Source organism: Fibroporia radiculosa (assembly GCF_000313525.1).
Source record: "Fibroporia radiculosa TFFH 294 genomic supercontigs, scaffold7719, whole genome shotgun sequence".
In the NCBI taxonomy this organism is placed as follows: domain Eukaryota; kingdom Fungi; phylum Basidiomycota; class Agaricomycetes; order Polyporales; family Fibroporiaceae; genus Fibroporia; species Fibroporia radiculosa.
The window spans coordinates 50,080-68,337 of record NW_012133447.1 but is presented as its reverse complement, the minus strand read 5'-3'; the positions used below and the strand labels follow the sequence as shown (position 1 = coordinate 68,337).

The 18,258-nt window shown below is 53.1% G+C and overlaps 7 protein-coding genes across 7 annotated transcripts; 4 read left to right on the top strand and 3 right to left on the bottom strand.

Moving 5' to 3' along the window:
* Positions 1-165: 165 nt before the first annotated feature.
* Positions 166-3,824, top strand: FIBRA_06483 (uncharacterized protein; the record flags this gene model as incomplete). Its single annotated transcript, XM_012328205.1, has 3 exons — positions 166-506; positions 541-862; positions 915-3,824. The coding sequence occupies 3 exons, from the start codon at positions 166-168 to the stop codon at positions 3,822-3,824; spliced, it is 3,573 nt and encodes a 1,190-aa protein (XP_012183595.1).
* Positions 3,825-4,242: 418 nt separating this feature from the next.
* On the bottom strand, positions 4,243-6,147 carry FIBRA_06482 (uncharacterized protein; the record flags this gene model as incomplete). The annotated part of the gene is made up of 6 exons (XM_012328204.1): positions 4,243-5,077; positions 5,133-5,770; positions 5,821-5,880; positions 5,934-5,984; positions 6,033-6,044; positions 6,103-6,147. 6 exons carry the CDS (start codon positions 6,145-6,147, stop codon positions 4,243-4,245), a joined length of 1,641 nt encoding a protein of 546 aa, XP_012183594.1.
* A 391-nt stretch (positions 6,148-6,538) lies between these two features.
* FIBRA_06481 (uncharacterized protein) lies at positions 6,539-7,595 on the top strand (the record flags this gene model as incomplete). Its single annotated transcript, XM_012328203.1, has 6 exons — positions 6,539-6,573; positions 6,626-6,698; positions 6,787-6,882; positions 7,090-7,233; positions 7,289-7,400; positions 7,462-7,595. The coding sequence occupies 6 exons, from the start codon at positions 6,539-6,541 to the stop codon at positions 7,593-7,595; spliced, it is 594 nt and encodes a 197-aa protein (XP_012183593.1).
* A 1,010-nt stretch (positions 7,596-8,605) lies between these two features.
* Positions 8,606-11,969, top strand: FIBRA_06480 (uncharacterized protein; the record flags this gene model as incomplete). The annotated part of the gene is made up of 14 exons (XM_012328202.1): positions 8,606-8,960; positions 9,013-9,054; positions 9,107-9,180; positions 9,232-9,352; positions 9,410-9,422; positions 9,481-9,523; positions 9,570-9,695; positions 9,781-9,818; positions 9,885-10,112; positions 10,167-10,245; positions 10,294-10,476; positions 10,622-10,825; positions 10,888-10,943; positions 11,504-11,969. The coding sequence occupies 14 exons, from the start codon at positions 8,606-8,608 to the stop codon at positions 11,967-11,969; spliced, it is 2,028 nt and encodes a 675-aa protein (XP_012183592.1).
* Positions 11,970-12,471: 502 nt separating this feature from the next.
* On the top strand, positions 12,472-13,543 carry FIBRA_06479 (uncharacterized protein; the record flags this gene model as incomplete). The annotated part of the gene is made up of 2 exons (XM_012328201.1): positions 12,472-12,886; positions 12,942-13,543. The coding sequence occupies 2 exons, from the start codon at positions 12,472-12,474 to the stop codon at positions 13,541-13,543; spliced, it is 1,017 nt and encodes a 338-aa protein (XP_012183591.1).
* A 90-nt stretch (positions 13,544-13,633) lies between these two features.
* On the bottom strand, positions 13,634-15,113 carry FIBRA_06478 (uncharacterized protein; the record flags this gene model as incomplete). Its single annotated transcript, XM_012328200.1, has 6 exons — positions 13,634-14,274; positions 14,325-14,338; positions 14,398-14,513; positions 14,571-14,660; positions 14,710-14,907; positions 14,958-15,113. The coding sequence occupies 6 exons, from the start codon at positions 15,111-15,113 to the stop codon at positions 13,634-13,636; spliced, it is 1,215 nt and encodes a 404-aa protein (XP_012183590.1).
* A 718-nt stretch (positions 15,114-15,831) lies between these two features.
* Positions 15,832-17,434, bottom strand: FIBRA_06477 (uncharacterized protein; the record flags this gene model as incomplete). The annotated part of the gene is made up of 9 exons (XM_012328199.1): positions 15,832-15,865; positions 15,924-16,093; positions 16,150-16,236; positions 16,298-16,444; positions 16,500-16,574; positions 16,640-16,808; positions 16,878-17,092; positions 17,154-17,292; positions 17,352-17,434. The coding sequence occupies 9 exons, from the start codon at positions 17,432-17,434 to the stop codon at positions 15,832-15,834; spliced, it is 1,119 nt and encodes a 372-aa protein (XP_012183589.1).
* Positions 17,435-18,258: the final 824 nt, after the last annotated feature.

Here is an 18,258-nt window from a genome sequence, read left to right as displayed (position 1 = left end):
TTGGACGGTGTTGAATATGGCCATCACTGCGACAATAAGTTGCCATTTTGGTAGCCACCCGGCCGCCTGCGGGAGTGCGGCATGGGCCACGGCGAGCAACGCTGGAGAAATGTCAGCCACAGCGGAAGGAATGAGGAGGGGAAGCACTTGCAGTCAGACAAGGCCATGGCGGTTCAGACGGAGATGGCTATCGTTGTGGTTGGGCGGATGCCAGACGCTGATTGTTCGCGTCCTGCTCGCTCGCCCTCGCGCAAGCGGTTTCGGAGCGTGGGAACTCGGCGCGCCCCTGCCTGTGAAATAGTTATACCGACAATTATGAGCGTTCCAGACTTTCGCCGTACCGGCGAACTCTGGTTCGTCGTCGTTGCGACCACCGTCGAAGGTCTGAATGGAGTCGACGACCATATCCATCCCCAGAAACCTCCACGATCGGCCTTCCGCTGTGCGTTCCAATTCTCTGGCCAGTACTGCGAGCTCTGGGGGTGCATCCCTAACGCGGAGGTCGCGTACGCGTACAAGAGCCCTCACCTCTGCCGCTAGACCTGACCGGCGAGGGAAAAGTCTTGGACCAACCGGTACCAAAACCAGAGATGCAGACAACGGCCCCCATGCGACTCCTCCCGACACACATCATCCCCCTCTCCCGACTACTCTGCACAACGAGGCGAAAGAGATGATAACTGCACCCAGTGCCCAGGTGGAGTCGTCGTCTTCTCGTAGGCCCTGGACAACAGGTTCAGATGGACGGCCTACTGTTGTTGTCGAGGAGGCTTCCCAGAGCGACGGACATGGAGAATTTGGTGGTGGTAGTATCGTACCGCGGCTGAGGCAGACACGATCTGAGGGCGGGTCAATAAAAGGGGTATGTCGGCTGTACATACTGCTCAGGATTATTGCTGAAGAACACGATACAGATGAGAGCACGCGCCATGAGTCTTCCCCGTCAAGTCTTCCGAACGAATGCGTCTCCCGACTCATCTTCTCAACCCAGTCCATGCACTCCTGGACAGGCATTTCAGGATTTTACCCTCGTCAGAGTGGCTGAAAATGATCGCCCAAACTTCAGAGATTCAGTGTTGACGCATATCTCTTCGACTTCGTCCTCCCTGTATCCAGCCTCGACCATTACGGGTTCCCATACGGAGTCGTCCTTGCCATATTCTCCCGACGAAGATTCTGACCGCATGCGCGCGTTCACCCCCGAGATTGTTTCTCCAGAAAAATCTGACTTCGACGCGGACGATGTCTCATATCGCCTTCGGCTCCTTGTGAACAACAGCTACTTTCTCCCCCCTGCGCATGCTAAGCCTTCCCCTTTATCACTGGCTCCCCCGGATGCAGCTGTATCCAAGAAGTCCCCTAACAAGACTTCTAATAGCGCCTTCTTGGATTTCTTCCGAATAGGCAAGTCGAAATCGAAACCCACAACGCCGGTGTCTTCCGCGGGTGATGGTCTTATGGGTCCTGTCTTGAGGACCACATCTGATTCCACGACTGTATCCGGCTTCGTATCGCGCCCTCCTGCTCATTCGCTGCCTCAAACACCTATTCATGTGTTGCCGTTACCCAGCTCCATGACTAGGGTCGTCGTCGTGCGAGAAAAGATGGAGGATCTCGTCGTGGCAGCGAAGCAGGCCGAGGAGGATCTGAAAACGCGTGCAACCATCCGAAAAGCACGGAGCCAATCCATACCGAGAGTGAAAGATTGGCAAGTAGACGTGATCGATCCCACTGACGCCGTCGATCTGCCACCGCCGCCCGTGGGGAGTATTCCGTTTGCAGTCCAGACGTCTGCTGCATATGGGTTGGGCATCAGAGATTCTATTGGCGCGGCAGTGCTGGCGGAACAACTACCCCCCAATAGTCCAGGCTTATGGTCCTTCAATTCCGACGAAGACTCGTGGCGTAAGGCGCTTCTCCGTGAGGCCGTCAGTCACTCGTTGAGCAATTCTGCCGACATCTCATATGCAACTACTTCCACTGACCGGTCGCCCTTTCCATCGCCGACTTCGCCTTCCATGCATACATCGTCTGCGGAAACTTCGGACTCGTTAGATGTCCCGACGCAGTCGACCCCGAGACATAGGATAGGACAGCAGATTATGCCGCCCCAGGAGCTGACCGTCCGTGCGGAGGTAGAAGTGTCGCATAGTCCAACTACTCCAACTCAGTACGCCAAAGCCCCGATGTCTGGCAGCAGCCTAGTTGCTTTTCTTACCAGATCTCCTGCGGGAACGGTTGCATCGTGGCCGTTCTCAAACAGTCCCCCTGGTCGCGCAGAGACTCCCGCCCAAACTCACCCGCTCGCACCCGCCCCTCGCAGGCAGTTGGGCAATCCTCACTATTCTCTTTCTCAGCCCGATCTGTCAAACCCTTCTATGGACGAGCAGCTAAGCTTGCCAGGGCCGTCACGTTCGTCGCCGCAGGCTCTCAGAAAAGCTGTCTCATCCCCTGGGCTTTCCGACGCGCATGGTGGTAGTGTTGGGATCGAATTCCGCGCGATGTCTCTCAGCCCTCCTCCAATGTCAATCTCTCAGCGACTGTCTGCACATTCGTCGGTCTCGGTGCAGGATCTCCGACCGACTCCCTCGTTCTCGTCGAACCTTAGCGCGATGAGCCAGGCTCGCATATCAGACGATGACCTATCGTATGCCACACCTGCGGATACTGATGTCGATCAGGCGATAGATTATAGGCCGTCCGTGACGGTGTCGTTGACGACTGAGAACCGACCATCATTATCGATATCTGACTATTCGCATCCCTCTCCGACGGCTTCGGCGTTCCACGATGCGATATTTGGCAGCTGTCGGGCACCATCAGTTTTATCAAGGAGAAGTTATGAGCCAGAGGAGTTTGATTCATCGAGTGAAGCATTTATCCTCGCAGATATCCCTGCCCCTCTGCCCCGTGCTCACGTCGCGTCCCCACCTCCTCGTGTCTCGTCCTCGGCGAATCATACTGTGCTACCTCCCCCTCCCAGGTCACCTGCAGCCAAGCCCGTTTATCGTCCGTCTATATCCTCCCGCGCTTCCACTGATCCTGGCCATAAGTCGTCGCCTCTCAATCCATACTCGTCCCATAGCGATCCGCCACAAAATTCATCTATAGAATCGTTTGCAACTCCTGTCTCGGCGATCGCATTATCTGAACGTCGTGGCCAAGCATCCTTGCTTTCACTTAGGATTCCGACCGAGTTTATGCCTGCAGCCATTCACTCGGCGCCAGCACCGGCGTCGCCCACGGAGTTCTTTGACCGTATCGAGGCTACCATGGAGCTGGATGAACTCGACGAGAGCGACGAGGAAGAGCCTACTGCCCCGCCTGCAGCAGTCTATTCGCGATCTCGTGCGCGGGCAGATTCCGATATCTCAAGCACCAGCATCCCACGCCCACCATTTATGCGCTTGGGTAATCACTCCACACCTCAGCTTGGCCCTCCGTCTCTTTCTGACGAGCCTTCATCTCCAATGCGCCTTTCTGAGAGCAGAAAGCCTGTGTCGAATATACCCGAGCGACCTCGCCGTGGCAGCTTTTTCTCGCACAGAAAGAAGGGGCTCACCAACAAGGACATTCCCCTACTCTCATTCGCCGACCTCGCGTCGTCGTCGCAGGGGAGTCGGCCGGATAGTAACAGTGGGGGGCGCGCTTCTGCGCGCAGGAGGCCTGCTACCGCCAATGATGCCGAGACCAAACCTAAGCAGCCGCAGAGGGAGTCTTTGCTCATGTTTGACGGGATGCTCGTGCGGCACATGGAGGCAGAAAAGGATAGAATTAGGCAGATCACCAGCAACATGTCGGGTTCAGGTTTAGCGAAAGGTTAAGTTTAGGGTATTTACTTGTTCTATTTCGTTTGTCGTCTTAAGGTTGGTTTGCGTCGCACCTGTATTTGCAGCTTTCGTCTCACCATTACTTATCTCATAGTAGATCTCGTTGCTTGATTTCCCTAACTTACTCATATCCCTGCATGCAGGCTTTGCATTCTGTACATACCCTTCCTTCACCCACAGATACCACACATTCCTTTGCGCCGTGTACACTCACCTCGTACTTCCCCTTCTACCGTTATTCGTTCACCGTAATTCACCCTGGGCCATCTTGGATCTTGACAATCAATGATTCTCGAATGTATTTATGCACAGTAGAAATACAGTGACAAGCGGAGCAGCTGAGACCAAGCAGGAATGCTAAACTATAAGACCAGGGAGATAGATACATGATGACTGTGTGTATGTAAATTGTTTATGAACTTCCTTGACTTTTCCGCCACGACGAGAAGGACAGAAACCCAACTACCAACAATGCCGTGCCGGCTCCGACCAATCCTGGGATGTACAAATACCATGTCCGGTCATCGTCCTCCGTGGCACGATGATTGTCCATAAACGAGCTTGAGAGATCTCTTGAGCCCTTTCTTCGCCGCCGACGCGGTTGACGGGAAGACGACAGCGGATCCTCGCCAATGGTAATCGAGGGCATCTCCAGTTTCTGCTCTTCCCTAGCTCTGGTGTCCGAGTGTGAGGCTGACCCAGATGCTGGACTCCTGCGATCTCCACTCTCCGCCCCCGAGCCTGGATCCGAGTCAGTGTCAGGAGGCAGGAGAGGAACGTCAAGGGATGGTAAGAGCGCGCGTGCGCGTTCAAAATATCTTCGCGCGCACTCCCTGTCCCGACGCCATCCCTCTGCTCCCGCGGGACTGCCGCCAGTATCGTATCCGCGGCCCGTGCTTCCACTAATGGTCAACGAGGAACGTAGAGAAGAAAGGCCAGCATAAGCAGAGGAAAGAAGTGGTGTAGCAGAACCCTCGAGGTGGAGCACGCCCGCCGACAAAAACAGCTGTGCAAGGCCGGAGGGGCCGCCAATACGGTCTAGGTAGTATTCTGGTGTGCCCGGAGCTGGTGAAGCAAAAGAGGTCTCCGAGATAGTAGGTGTAGGAGTGGGAGGGGATGCTTCAAAGTTGGGCACCTCCAAGTTGTCAGTGCCAGCGGTCGAGAAAGAGGAGGCGGATTGTGCTGGGAGGTAGTGCGTAGCAAGGCGAATCGTTGCAGAAGGGACCCGGGCTTGATGCCATGCTCGCCTGTGCGTATAGCTGAGTATCGCTTTTCGGAGCGCTGCTTAAATGAATGACTTACACAAAATACTCAAAAGCATCCTCATACAATTGACGTATATCATATAGTTCTAGTGCAATCAGCACCAGACTGGTAGGGTCCATGTTGAATCTTGACTCCACCGTCTGCGAGGAAGCTGATGCCCACGGATAGCAGCTGAGCAGAGATGGTGAAAGGCCCTCAGGTACTGGTCCAACAACTAGGGACGGCCAAATGACGGAGTCCGCTTTCTCGAGGTGTAAGGTGAGTAGTCTTCCTGATGCGACATGAAGAGACTCCACTGACGAATAGGAAGAAGTCAAGCTGAAAGGGGGCGCATGGGTGGGTGGTGATGCGGGATACGATGCAATAGATCGGCCGTGGTGTGGCAAAGGGAATAAGGGGAATCCATTGTGCTCATCTATGTATGAGGAGATGGGCGACGAGAGCGCAGGGGAAGACGCTGCTGGGTCATCAATATCAGAAAGAAGACCATGTTCCAAAGAGGCAGCAAAACTGCTAGAAATATCAGGGTCGGAGACGAGTGCATATGATGATTGAGTAGAGGCTGTTGACGTCGTTGAGATTGTACGTTCGCGGGCGGGGCCAGACAGACGTAGAGCTCGTGGCTCAAGTTGCCACATGGAGTTCGTCGTGTCTACATTGCCGTATAGTTGCCCCTGTGAGCATAAATCAGGGAGGAACCAGGAATAGTCCGCAAGGTCCACACCTTCACGATGGGGTTCTGCCCACGTACACCAGCTATTAGATAATTCCTCTCTATAACGACCTGAATGGCCATCAACAATTTGCGAGTAAATGTGTCGGCTGAACAATATTCACCGAGACATCGTCCTCAAGGGTCTCATATGGGACCAACAAGATAACAGTTGCCTACAGTCAGTTAGACACGGCGGTACGACCGCGCAGGCACGAACTGACCTGATCGTGGGACTGCAGCCGTTCGAAGGGATTCAGGCGACATACAGTTATAGGGGATGGGGGTGCTCACTTGGTGCCAGGAGTAGGGTTGGTAGTAATCGTGCAGAGAGTCCATGCTTGCCTCATAATGCGGCGAGCGGTAGAAAAGGGAGGTAAGGAGAGCGGCGCGGACGCCCGCTAAGCTGCAACGCGGCAGCAGCCACACGCGTCCATAGGCGTACACAGTCACGTGCGCGTGATTCGCTCTTAGCGCCGACTTTCACTACCGAGCGCGTGTCAAGTACGTTGACGCGCAGGCTCACGACACCATGTCGCAGTCTCTCGAGTGGGCTTTGTCTTTCTTGGAACCGTCGCCCTCTACTTCGCCGGACAATAGATACTCGCTTATTATCCTCAATCAGCCCTTTTCTCTCCCTCTGCTCGATAGGCTGGGGAAGGCTACCGCCTGGCGCTGCTGTGCAGACGGTGGCGCGAATCGCCTCCACGACACCCTCCGGGATGGCGTCATGGGTCCTTCACTGCAACCTGATCCCAGGCATTTGTAAGTACACCGTGCGATCTTTTTCTTATAATTTCCTAACCAGATAGTGCAGGTATCTACCCGATCTGATTAAGGGCGATCTCGACTCTCTTCGGGACGATGTACGCCGCTATTACGCATCGCAGGTGCGCATTGAGTCTATGACATCGCTCTTATACTCGGACGGATTACTCTCCACTCAGGAGCCGCAGAAACTGATGTACGCATTTCAAGGGCGTTCCCATTGTTTTAGATCATGACCAAGATTCTACGGATCTCATGAAATGTGTAGATGCTTTGATAGACAAAGAAAAGGCTGAGGGTGCATATGTAAGTATTTTTCAAACGCTGATCCATGTAAGGGACACCACCCCCGGTTGTTGGTGGGCGTAGCTGCCCTCACAATGGAGGCATAATACCAACTAGATGGACTGATAACCGACTACTCAATGAGTTCTCCTGTTCAATGCATCTCATTTTGTTCATGATTATGCATCTATTGCACTGACTTCGTTAACCACTTTCATTTTATCTCAGGAATCAGACATTATACTGCTTGGTGGGCTGTCAGGACGGCTAGACCAGACAATCCACACACTCTCACGCCTGCATAAATGGCGCAAATGGCGCAGACGAATATTTGTACTTACGGATGACAACATCGCTTGGGTTCTTGACGAGGTGCGCTCTCCATTGCGCATTCTTACACGGGCTGACTCTATTTTGTACTGAACAGGGCGAACACCGCATTTCTATCAATCATTCTATCCTAGGTCCAACATGCGGTCTTCTGCCGGTCGGGGTTGCGTCCACCGTACTCTCTACCTCGGGTTTGCGGTGGAATCTAAGTATGCTCATACATGTTGTGCCAATTCGTAGGCAATTACTGATCTCCGCCATGTCATCTAGCTGAATGCGAGTCATCCTTTGATGGGCAGGTGTCGACGTCCAATCACCTCGACATGAAAGAGAACACCGTCTGGATTAAGACGACGAAGCCGATCTGGTGGACTGTCGAGCTCCGCCCCTTAGGACTGCAGTGATGACGTTGGAAGTGTGACATTCCGTACTCAATGAGAACTGAATGTCTTACCTGGCGCATTTTTAACATGGTATGACTCGCTAGGGTTGAAGCTGCTTACCGTGCCAGAACAGCTCGTAATTGCAACAGACATGGCAGTAAAATCATCGTGCCACACGGAAGTTTGGCTTGCAGGCCAATGGATCGAGTGTTCGTCCAATGTTGTTCTTTCAGTCGACGTCGCAAACTCGGTACACTTCGCCGCAATACGTGATTGTGAGTTCTGAGCACGAGCTAGTCGGATCCGCTTCTTGACCTTGGTCCTCGGCCCCTCTGCAGGCCCCTGGGTTTCCGTGATCGTCCTATCTATGTCCACAATTAACCTTTATATCAGCTTCCGACGGGAAACCCTCGCCTATAGTGATCTCTTTGCCTGTCTCATAATCCCCCAAATTGAGGCCATGGACTCGTTGCCGAGGACAAGCGCCATTCGTCGCCACATCGAGGCTGACCGCTGCGTGTGTGACAATAGCTCGGCGTGATGTTCGTCATATGATGTGACCCATTGCGTCGAAGCCTCGGAGATCGATTATCAGCGCTCAACTGACTTCCAGCTTCATTCCCACCAGCGACTTCAAGAATATACAACTAGTATATGCCTTGAGAATATACTATTGTGAGTTCTTTGCGCTGATATACACCACGCGGACATCGCGAGACTGTCTAGAGCTAGTCATGTAATACCCAACAATTGCTCCAAAGTACTCCCAGGCCTCGGAGTCAGAGAGGTACGCGTACATTCTATGAAGATCTTTAGAATACGCATCGTATTCAGTTCTTGTTCCCTGGAAATTCGGCATGCTTCTCACTTTCGACCGCGTTGTGGTCAGGCTGCAGCACTCGTGACTCTTTCATCGGATATTTTGTCATTTGCGTGGGACCGTGCGCGATCTTGTCGTGCAATTCCCTCTGGCCAGAGCCATATACGATGTCGCAGGGATCTGAGACCAGTTGTTTGAAGCACCCTGAGTCATGTCCCCTGGGAAGCGCCTCCCTATGTTCTATGGTCTGCAATGGCTGTTTGCCCTAGGACTATTCAACTCTCACATTGCACTCGGTTGGGAGTCTGCGTGCTCGTCTTTCACGCTTCACGATCTGACAGATGTTGCTGTCTCCGCCACAACATACTACGCCGCAAATGCTACTGTGGATTTAGCGACGAATATGTCGAGCATCGACACAAACACCCTCCCCGGATTCTGTCGCGTTGAGCTCGTGATCACCACCAACACAACTGCAAAATCGTCGTGCAACACGGAAGTATGGCTGCCCGATGAATGGAATGGCCGTGTCCTGACTGTCGGAAACGGTGGATTTGCTGGCGGGGGTGCGCATCGGCCTTCACGCAGACTTTTCCCAATCTGACATCACCTTGACAGTCAACGTCGCAGATCTTGGATATCTTGCCATCGCCCAAGGCTGTAAGTCGCTTGATACGTCGTACGCATACATTGACTCAACTCTTCTGTACAGTTGCAGGTATATCAACGGATACCGGTCATACTGGGGGTGTGTGGGTAGGGACGTGGGGTGGTCCGTATAATGATGTACGTATCTACAATCCTTACGCCTGCTTTAATGTTTATCCTCACTCTCAGAATGCAATTGTCGATTGGGGATGGCGTGCACTACATCTGAGTGTAGTCACGGGAAAAGAAGTGGCAAACCAGTACTACGGCCAAACACAAAAAAAATCGTATTATCTTGGTTGTTCAACTGGTGAGTCCGAGGAATATATCTGAGTGCCAAGTTCCGCTAATCTGAGTCAACGTACAGGTGGACGCCAGGGGTATGTTGGGTTCCATTGCAGTTAGCGCCGCCTTCTGATCATTCATTGATATTGATAGGCTGAAGGAAATTCAAGCATTTCCTGAAGATTTTGATGGCATCGTCAGTTCAATCTGCGTTATCTCTTTAGTGGCTCACACAGGATCAGGTTGTGGGCTCCCCAGCCAACTGGCAGACGCACCTGCAGGATTGGTCGATCCACATGAATCTCGACGTTCAACCCGCGTCACGCTTCATAAATGCATCACAGTGGATCAATGTCGTCCATCCGGAGGTTTTAAGACAATGTGATGCGCTCGATGGGGCAAGTATTGACATCCTTGAAAGGACGATGAATGCACGAGCTGACGCTTCGCCAGCTGACGGACGGTATCATTAATGACCCGAGATTTTGCGAGTGAGCTGAAACCATCGTACTTCGAGTTCGGACCTGTCTAAACGTTCAACCTTCTGTATACACCAGCTTCCGACCAGAAACCCTTGCTTGCCGTCCTGAACAGGACCCATCGACATGTCTCACTATCCCGCAGATTGAAGCCGCTCGTCGAATCTATGCAGATTACTACGAGACCAATCAGACGTGGATATTCGGGCCCTATTATCCGGGAGGGGAGGTGGCCTTTCCCGATGGCCTTGTGACCGAGGCTCCTTTTGAGCTTGGTCAGGATTGGTTCCGATACTTTGTTTTAAAGTAAGACCTTTTTTGTTTTGAGAGTGTTCCACTGATTCAATTGCTCCTACGAAGTGACACAGAATGGACGATTGAGCAATATAACGCATCTCTTATTCCTATCGCGGACGAAATCGATCCTGGACAGTCTAATGTAGGTTTTTGACGTTGTATTGGAGAATGTCAGTTGACGGAATCACAGGCGATCGACCCCAACCTCACTGCATTTGCAGGTCCAGAGCACAACGGCAAGGTCCTGCACTATGTTGGATGGGCGGATCAGCTAATCAGCCCGGGAAATTCGCTGCACTGGTATGAGACCGTGTATGCGTTCACCCAGGCATATACGGGGTTGGAAATGGACGAATTCTATCGAATGTTCACTGTGCCCGGGATGAACCACTGGTGCGTTTCAATCAATTCCGGCTTCATAGCAGAGTTGTTAACTTTTGGCGGCGCCATACAGTAGTGTGAGTCTAGCATAACTGCGACCTTGACAACCTATAATCGAGGAACTTACTGCTTTGAAGGGTGGATATGGTGCCAATGCGTTCGGCGGCTCGCAACAAGCGTCGAGCAGCATGCCCCCTCTGTCGATGGCTCCGGAATATAACATCCTTGCGGCAATTGTGCAGTGGGTTGAGGAAGGGACTGCACCGTCCTCGTTGTATGCGGTTTACTGGAACAATAACAATGTGACGGATGGTATTGGATTTGTGCGGCCATTGTGCCAGGTAGGCAAAATACACAGCTAATCACCGACGCATCGCTGACCTATTTGGATACACCGGGGCAGTATCCAAGGAGTTTGCGCTATAACGGAGGAAACCAATCTACTCCCGAAGGATTTACGTGCGTCTAATGGCAAACTCTTGAGTTGCATTCGAAATGCGACTAGGCGACCGATCTCCTTAACTATTCGAAGTGAATGGTCTGTGGTATGATTCCCAAAGGTCAAAGTTCAATTTCACATAAGGGCATCCCTCTGTCTCCAGCCTTGCGTGTGCGACTACCTAGATTTGAGAGACCTTTCGTCCAGTACTCAGAGGTCTGACGGATTCAGGGGGTAAAACGTCCCATCCACCTTTGAAAATACCGTGCCCCGTTGAACGTGAAAATGCCATTCTTGAACAAAGTGTGACTTATCGAGAGATGAGTATGTTAGACGAAGGATTTGAGGGCATATCGCCAGTATCATCTCGACTTAACTGACTGTACTATAGCTGTGGAGACTTCACTCAGAGATATCTTCCGAAAACACTAACATGCGAATTACTGTAGTCGCAGGCTCACGGGTGGTCTCCACACTGCGTGAGACCCAGCCTCTCCTACACAAGTAGAGATTCCAGTAACCGAGATGAACCGCGAGGAGCAAGTCGTTCAAGTCAAGCTGAGTGACTGGCGGTTGCTAGAGACAACATGATAGGCAGGTTTGGGCAGCCGGAGAGCTCGAACCAGCGCCAAGCCAATCAGGACGGGCGGATTATGAGTGTGCATAGAGCCGGCTGTCCGCCGGACCTCTTTGTCCCTCCTCCTCCTCCTCCTCCTAGAACTATATTTCAAGGCATGGCCAGCCTACAGCCATCCTCGCCGCCAGAGATCACCGTGCTGTACTTTGCCGGAGCGTCGACCGCAACGGGACTCACCACAGAACGCGTGCGTCTTCCGCCATTCGAACCCGCATCCGCCTCGCCGCCAGGTTTCCCGCTATCCGCACTACCTCCGTACCTCGCCGCACGCCATCCGAACACGACACTCGCGGCGGTGCTGGCGCAGAGCAGCTGGGCCGTCAACGAGGAAATGGTGGATGATCCCGCTACCGTGACTCTGCATGGAGGAGAGGAGATCGCTGTCATCTGCCCCGTCTCTGGCGGATGAATTACTAGGGGCTCCGGTGGAATTGTGGCGGGGCTTGGGTGCAAGCCAAGGCGAGGGTGTGGAATTCAGAGGGGCCAAGGAAAGCAAGCTGTACGAGTACCGGTCACGACGTTGAACATAGATGAGGTTCCAAGCAGTACTTGGCGGGCCCTGAACCGACGCAGCCGCCGGCCGAGCATGAGAGACGAGGTTTCAGGCTGGGTAAGCACAGTGTTACACGAGTAGGATGTGATAGCCGTACTTGAGTGTCTCCACTGGGAATGGCGGATGGCGGCGGACGGCATAATGCAGCTCCTGAACGCTGGACATTTGAGCGAGGGGTCACTGACTCTCTGCGCAGCGATCCGGCCGGTGGAGAGGGGCGATAAAAGTAGCACATAGACGGCGAGTTGCGAACGTGCCTCGTCTATCGCTTGGCTGCCTTGGCCTTTCTCGACCCACTCATGTCTTAAAAGTCGCTCCCTACTTAGATTTTCTATCCGCCGCTGCAGACGAGAACGAGATGCTGCTCCTGGCCGAGTTCTTTACCTGGATCTTTGCCATCGCCATCCTCGTCTGCTGGGTCCTCCCCTCGGGTACAACCGCTCTCCCAATCCCACGCACACCACCAAAGGCCAAGAGACGGTGTGCATTCAAGGCCTACCGCCTCACTCTATCTACCTTCCTCGTCATCGAGGTCAATGACATCTACTCTGAACATCCATACATCTATGTGAAACGTGTGCCCGAAGCCAACACCATTCTCGTAACGGATACCGGCTGCGGAGGTGCCTCCAACGACCGTAAGGTCGACATCACTAGCCTGCGCGAATTTATCGAGACTGTCGGAGTGGAGGATAATGGCGGCAGGCCGCTTAATGAAGGAGGCAGTATGCGCTATGTTGTCGTGCTGACCCACTGCCACTATGACCACATCCGTACGTCGCATGTCCTAAACTGACCCACTCGTCGCTTACGGCTGCCGGATAGTAGGTGTCGAAGACTTCGCCAGAGATTCTCCCATCCTTCAGTCTTCATACTCGCCGTCCTTCGTCTCCCACGCAAACCTACCCGAACACTCCCTATGCGCAGACCTCGGTATTCGCACCCCGTTGTTTAAACCTACACTCGTTCCCCACCTTGATCCTATACACTCCGCGACCGGCGCTCCGCTGGGTGTAAGACTCCTCCACACACCTGGTCATACACCCGACGAGATAGCGCTGTGGGACGAACAAGAGCAAATGCTTTACGTCGGCGACACCTTGTACGAGTGGGAGCCGATCATCTTTCCTGGGGCAGGCAACATCCGCACGTGGCTTGCGTCTGTTGACGCACTTATCGCCTTCGTCATGCAGTCAAAATCACCACAGACAGCGCTCATCAACTCCGGACACCGGACGGCGGTGAGGCCGGCTCTGGAGGTGCTGCAGACGGCGAAAAGCTTCATGATGGATGTGCTCCTTGGAAAAGAAGGACCGAGGAATAGGACACGGAGGAGGGGGGAAGTTTACGTGGAGTATGCGCAAGACGGAGGCCGGTACAGTCTGCGGTGCCCCGAGCGTCTTGTGAAGGAGGCGAGAGATCCAGTTTGAAGCGAGAAATTATTAGGACAGTATCTCGCTACATTCGTTAGACTGTATTTCTACGGACAACGGACGGAAATTGTATACGCACATTCTAATTCATCTTCGAACTTTGCCACCCTTGATCATCTCTTTCTCCAGCTGGGACAAGAACACATCCGCTTCGTCGGCTGTCCGTTCGGGCCTCTCTTTCATTTTGCCTTTCTGGCTCGACGACCGTGCCTCCAGCGCGGCGAACGGGTCGACCGGTACTGAGGCAGGCTCCTGCGCACTTTGAGCGGGTGGTGATGGTCGAGCCTGAGCCTCACTACTTTCGTGCGATTCGGCTCGTTCGGGTCCCCCCTGCTTCCTCCTCTTGGCATCCAACAACTTCCGCCTTTCCTCCAACTCGCGCTTGCGCTTCTCCGTCGCCCTGCTCCTCGCCCCCACAGCCGCGGACCCTTCACCCTTGTCACCGGGCGCACGCATACCCTCCGTCTCGCCCGGGCGCGCGTCCGCCGCACCAAGCTCTGCACGCGTTTTTTCTGTTTCCTCGCGGGCACGCCGCAGATCCTCCATCTGCTTGCGGCGTGTCTCTTCGTCCGCGGAGAACTGATAGAACCCAGCACCCTTGGCACGCACTTCTCGCGAGGCGTCGAAGTGGACGTTTAGTGGGTTGTTCTCCTCCGCGAACTCTGCTTCGATGGCAGCAACCCGTTCTGCCGACGGCTCGTAGACAGGGAAATGATCAACCGGGTTGTCTGTGTGCACGAATGAGCGGTAGAGCGAGGAAGATAGAGCTAAAATGTACATATTACGAAGGGACTAGAGTAACAGAACCGTGATCAGCGAGGCACGATATCAAATGTAGTGAATATGCGTACTCAATGTCTTCCTCTTGTTCTTCTTCCGATTTGGGCAGAAGGTGACGTGGAACCTCTGAACGGGGGGCGGTTCTTATTCGCCCAAACTCGTCCTCGTATTCTATCACAGGATCGTCCTGCGCATATATGCACTGTGAATTCACTCTGCAAGCACCAGTACGGGAGCAACGCACATTGCCACCATCCGGTGCCTTCGGAACTGTCAGCGACTCGTCCTCGTCGTCGCTGTCCGACTCGTACGGATCTATGGGCATCTGCTCAAACTGTGGACGTCGTCAGCAGCGCTCCGCAGACAGTGATGCACACGCATACATCTACGAGCAGTGCATCGTACTGCTTCTCGCTGAGCCCCCCACTCTTCCCCTTGCGCAACTTCTCGTATATCTTTGCTTTACGCTCGAGGACCGCGCGCGCAGAGTCCAAAGTAGGCTTGCTAATCTCCTCCAACTCGATGTCCCGCGCCGCACGAGCCTTCACCCCCGCGTTTTGTCTCGCCCATACAGTAGGTTTCTGCAGAGAGAAAATGAGCTGTTGCGCTAAGCAGAGACACCCGAGTGCACCTTGTCGGGCCGCTTAATGCCGCCAACGAGGGCGGAAGCCTTTCCTGCCGCCTTGTTCTTCGTAAACTCTTCTTCCTGCTTTGCAAGCTCGGCCTTCAAGTCAAAGAAAGAACTCGCGCTGACGCCTGCTGCCTTGGCTTTGTTTTTGGGTGCCATGACGGGCCACAACACGCCGACTGGAGAGACTCGGACAGCGATTATGCGTTGAGAGCACGTGCGCATGAGGAACGAAGCTCTTGGACAACAGGCGCAAATAGAGCGTCACGCATTTGCCACCGCTACGCTACGTCACATTATGATCTCAACCCAGGGACCAGAGACTCTGATCCGCTTGGGACGATCAAGACTAAGAGTGATCAATGCTGTAAGTATGGCGATCGATACAACTATCCAAGCGTGAGACGACCTCGATCAATGTGCTAGTGGAACAGATTCATCGGTTGAGCGATCGTTCGGAGCTTTTTAGTCCGTAATATGGAGCCCGACTCGCACAAGAACGGGTCGCACGACATGACTTGCAGCTGGGAAATCGTCGGTTTGCTAAAGAGTTACTCCGATTCATTCAGCGGCGCCGAACAATCGTTCGGTCGCGCGCAACGTAGCCTAACAGCGACTTTCAGTCAGAGGTGCTTCAGGAACGTTTGCCTAAAATTACATACCTAACAGTCGCTGTCCGTTACTGTATGTACAAGTATATAATACAATGTAGATGGAAAACATACGAGGTGCTTCAGAAACGGTTGCCTGAAGCACCGATGTCAGCAGAACAGGAATATATATATAAGAATCGAGTGCGGATAGTTGTCTATCATGACCGTGATAATCGTTCGAGTCCGTGCGCCTTTCGTAGACACACCGTATTCGCGCGCAGACCTCAGTCTACGACACGATCAACCTGCCGTACGTATCTGCAAGCACACAGTTAGAACAAATTCCATCGGATCATTGGAAATACGGTAGACCCACGTAGCATCGAGTTGCTCCACTTGTGGCAGCGCGAGCATCACCTTCCTGCGATAGTTAACTCCTTCCGACGCCTGAACTGGATTCCTCTCCAGATAGATCGTCCTCAGGGTTTCAACGTGCTTCAACTGGGGTTCGAGGGTGTCGAGGGTGTCTATGCGATTGTCGTTGATCTACTCATCTCCTTTTAATACAACAACGGCAAGGAAAACTTTGCACTAAAACTGACCCATAGCTCTCCCAGCGTTGTAGAGTGGGACAGGTTCTCGAGCGCTTTCACAAAGTTGTTTCCAACGTCCAGCACGCGCAATTTGGTCTGAGCGACACAATTAGTAGTCAGCTGGAATGGGATCCAGTGATGTCTCGGACAACCTCACATTCTTTTCGAGGCCTTCTAGCCGCTCGATGCCGTTATGGCTGAGATACAGCTCTTCTAGATCGTCTAACCCCTCCAGGCCTTCCAACTTTGTGATACGATTCGACTGTATCGACAAGATCTTCAAGCGTTTGAGCGATCCCAGGTTCTGGTTCAAATGTGGATTCAACACGCGACGCAGGAGTTTATGAATCCCCGCCCACCTCGAGCTTCACAATCTTGTTCTTTCCCAGCCATAATTCTTGAAGGTTTACCAGTGCATCCAAATTTTCTATTCTCTAGACATGTCCGCGCACCACAGTTCAAGCCTTCTCCGGTGAACGTGATGCGAATAGCGACTTACGCGCAGTCTGTTCCCGCCGAGCTCAAGGCTTCGCAGCGTTGTTCCGACGCTGTCAAGGCCGGATATTTGCGATATCTTGTTCTGGACAAAATAGACGGTGTCCAGAGCACGTAAATAGTGGAGGGTATCTGGAACGCGTCGCAAGAGATTGAAGGAGAGGTCTAACACGCTAGCCGCATACAAAATACAACAGAAATCAATTATGTGAGTCTCAGAAAGCAAGGATCCATGCGCTCACGTAAGCTTGCTCAGCCCGCTCAACGCCTCGTCGACCGTCTTCACCTTGTTATCATACAAATCCAGTTCTTCCAGCCCTGCGAGCGCCTTCATCACCTCCGGATCCAGTACGGAAATGTAGTTCTGGCGCAGACACAGCTTCTTCAGATGTGCGCCGAACCGCGGAAGACCCAGCGCGCTGATAGAGTGGATCCGAGCATGCACCAGGTCTATCTCCTGAGGGAAAGACGACAATTGCAGCCGGTCGTCGCGCACAAGAGCAGTATGAGTGGCGCACCTCCGTGTCGTCCGGCAGGTCCTCGAGGATCGCCGAGTCGTCCACTCTCGCCTCCTCCTGTGCCTCGTCCTCTGCACCGCTCGAGTCCCCGTCCGCCGCACTGACCTGCACAACGGTGGCTACTCGGGCGGACTTGGTGCTGTAAAAGAACAAAATGATCGGATACGCGCCACGGCACCGAGCAATATGCACTCGTACGGATGTGCGTTTGAGTTTCCTGAGGAGACTAGTATGGAGGTGGTCTCCTGCTTCCCGTTAGCAGGGGTACTTGATCCTTCCATTATGCTAAAGCCAGACTCGAGCTGTGGTTGTAGATGAAGGATAGAGTGATAGGGATTCAGCGAATCGACTCATTCGACCGTCCCGCCGCCTTGGTGATGGCGAACTAATAGACGCCTCAGAGTGCCTCAGTTAAGCGCCTCAAAACGATGACGCTTTCATCAATTATGTCGTCGCTGTGGAATGTTGGAGCAAGACGAAAGTCTAGTCCCGGTAGATCGAGGTGGAAGACCGGTACCAGATGTCCAAAATGTACAGCATATCTTGCACAATAGTACGCAAGCAGCGATCCATCGGTTACGACAAAGATTTGGTACCATAAGACAAGATAACTTATATTCATAATTATTTTTTCATCTTAGGCTACCTATTCAACTGCCAGGCGCTCGCGGATACTCCGCGTCGACAACGTGCCGTAACTTATGAGTCCGTCGACATGATAGTCGCGCAAGATTACGATCCTACCGCTTCCTGGTCCACTCCCAAGACACAAGTCGTAGCCATTCGCCCAACAAATATCTATCACTTTAGGATACAATACATAAAAAGCGCCAGGGGCGGCGACAGTAACGACCGGACAACTTCGCGCAGAACAGGTTTGACATCGGCGAGACGCGACACAGCCAGGAACGAGAATCTGAAGACGTTATAAATACCTTCAACGGAAAGACATGGTGGAATGGGCGCGATAGCGAGGGGGCAAACAACACAGACGGGATCTTCTCCTGCGAATAAGGAACGGAATATGCAGTCCAATTACGAGAGGCGTTTGTTACTAGTGTGTCTTTCACAAATCGATGTGCGTTACGCCCGACCGCAGATTGAT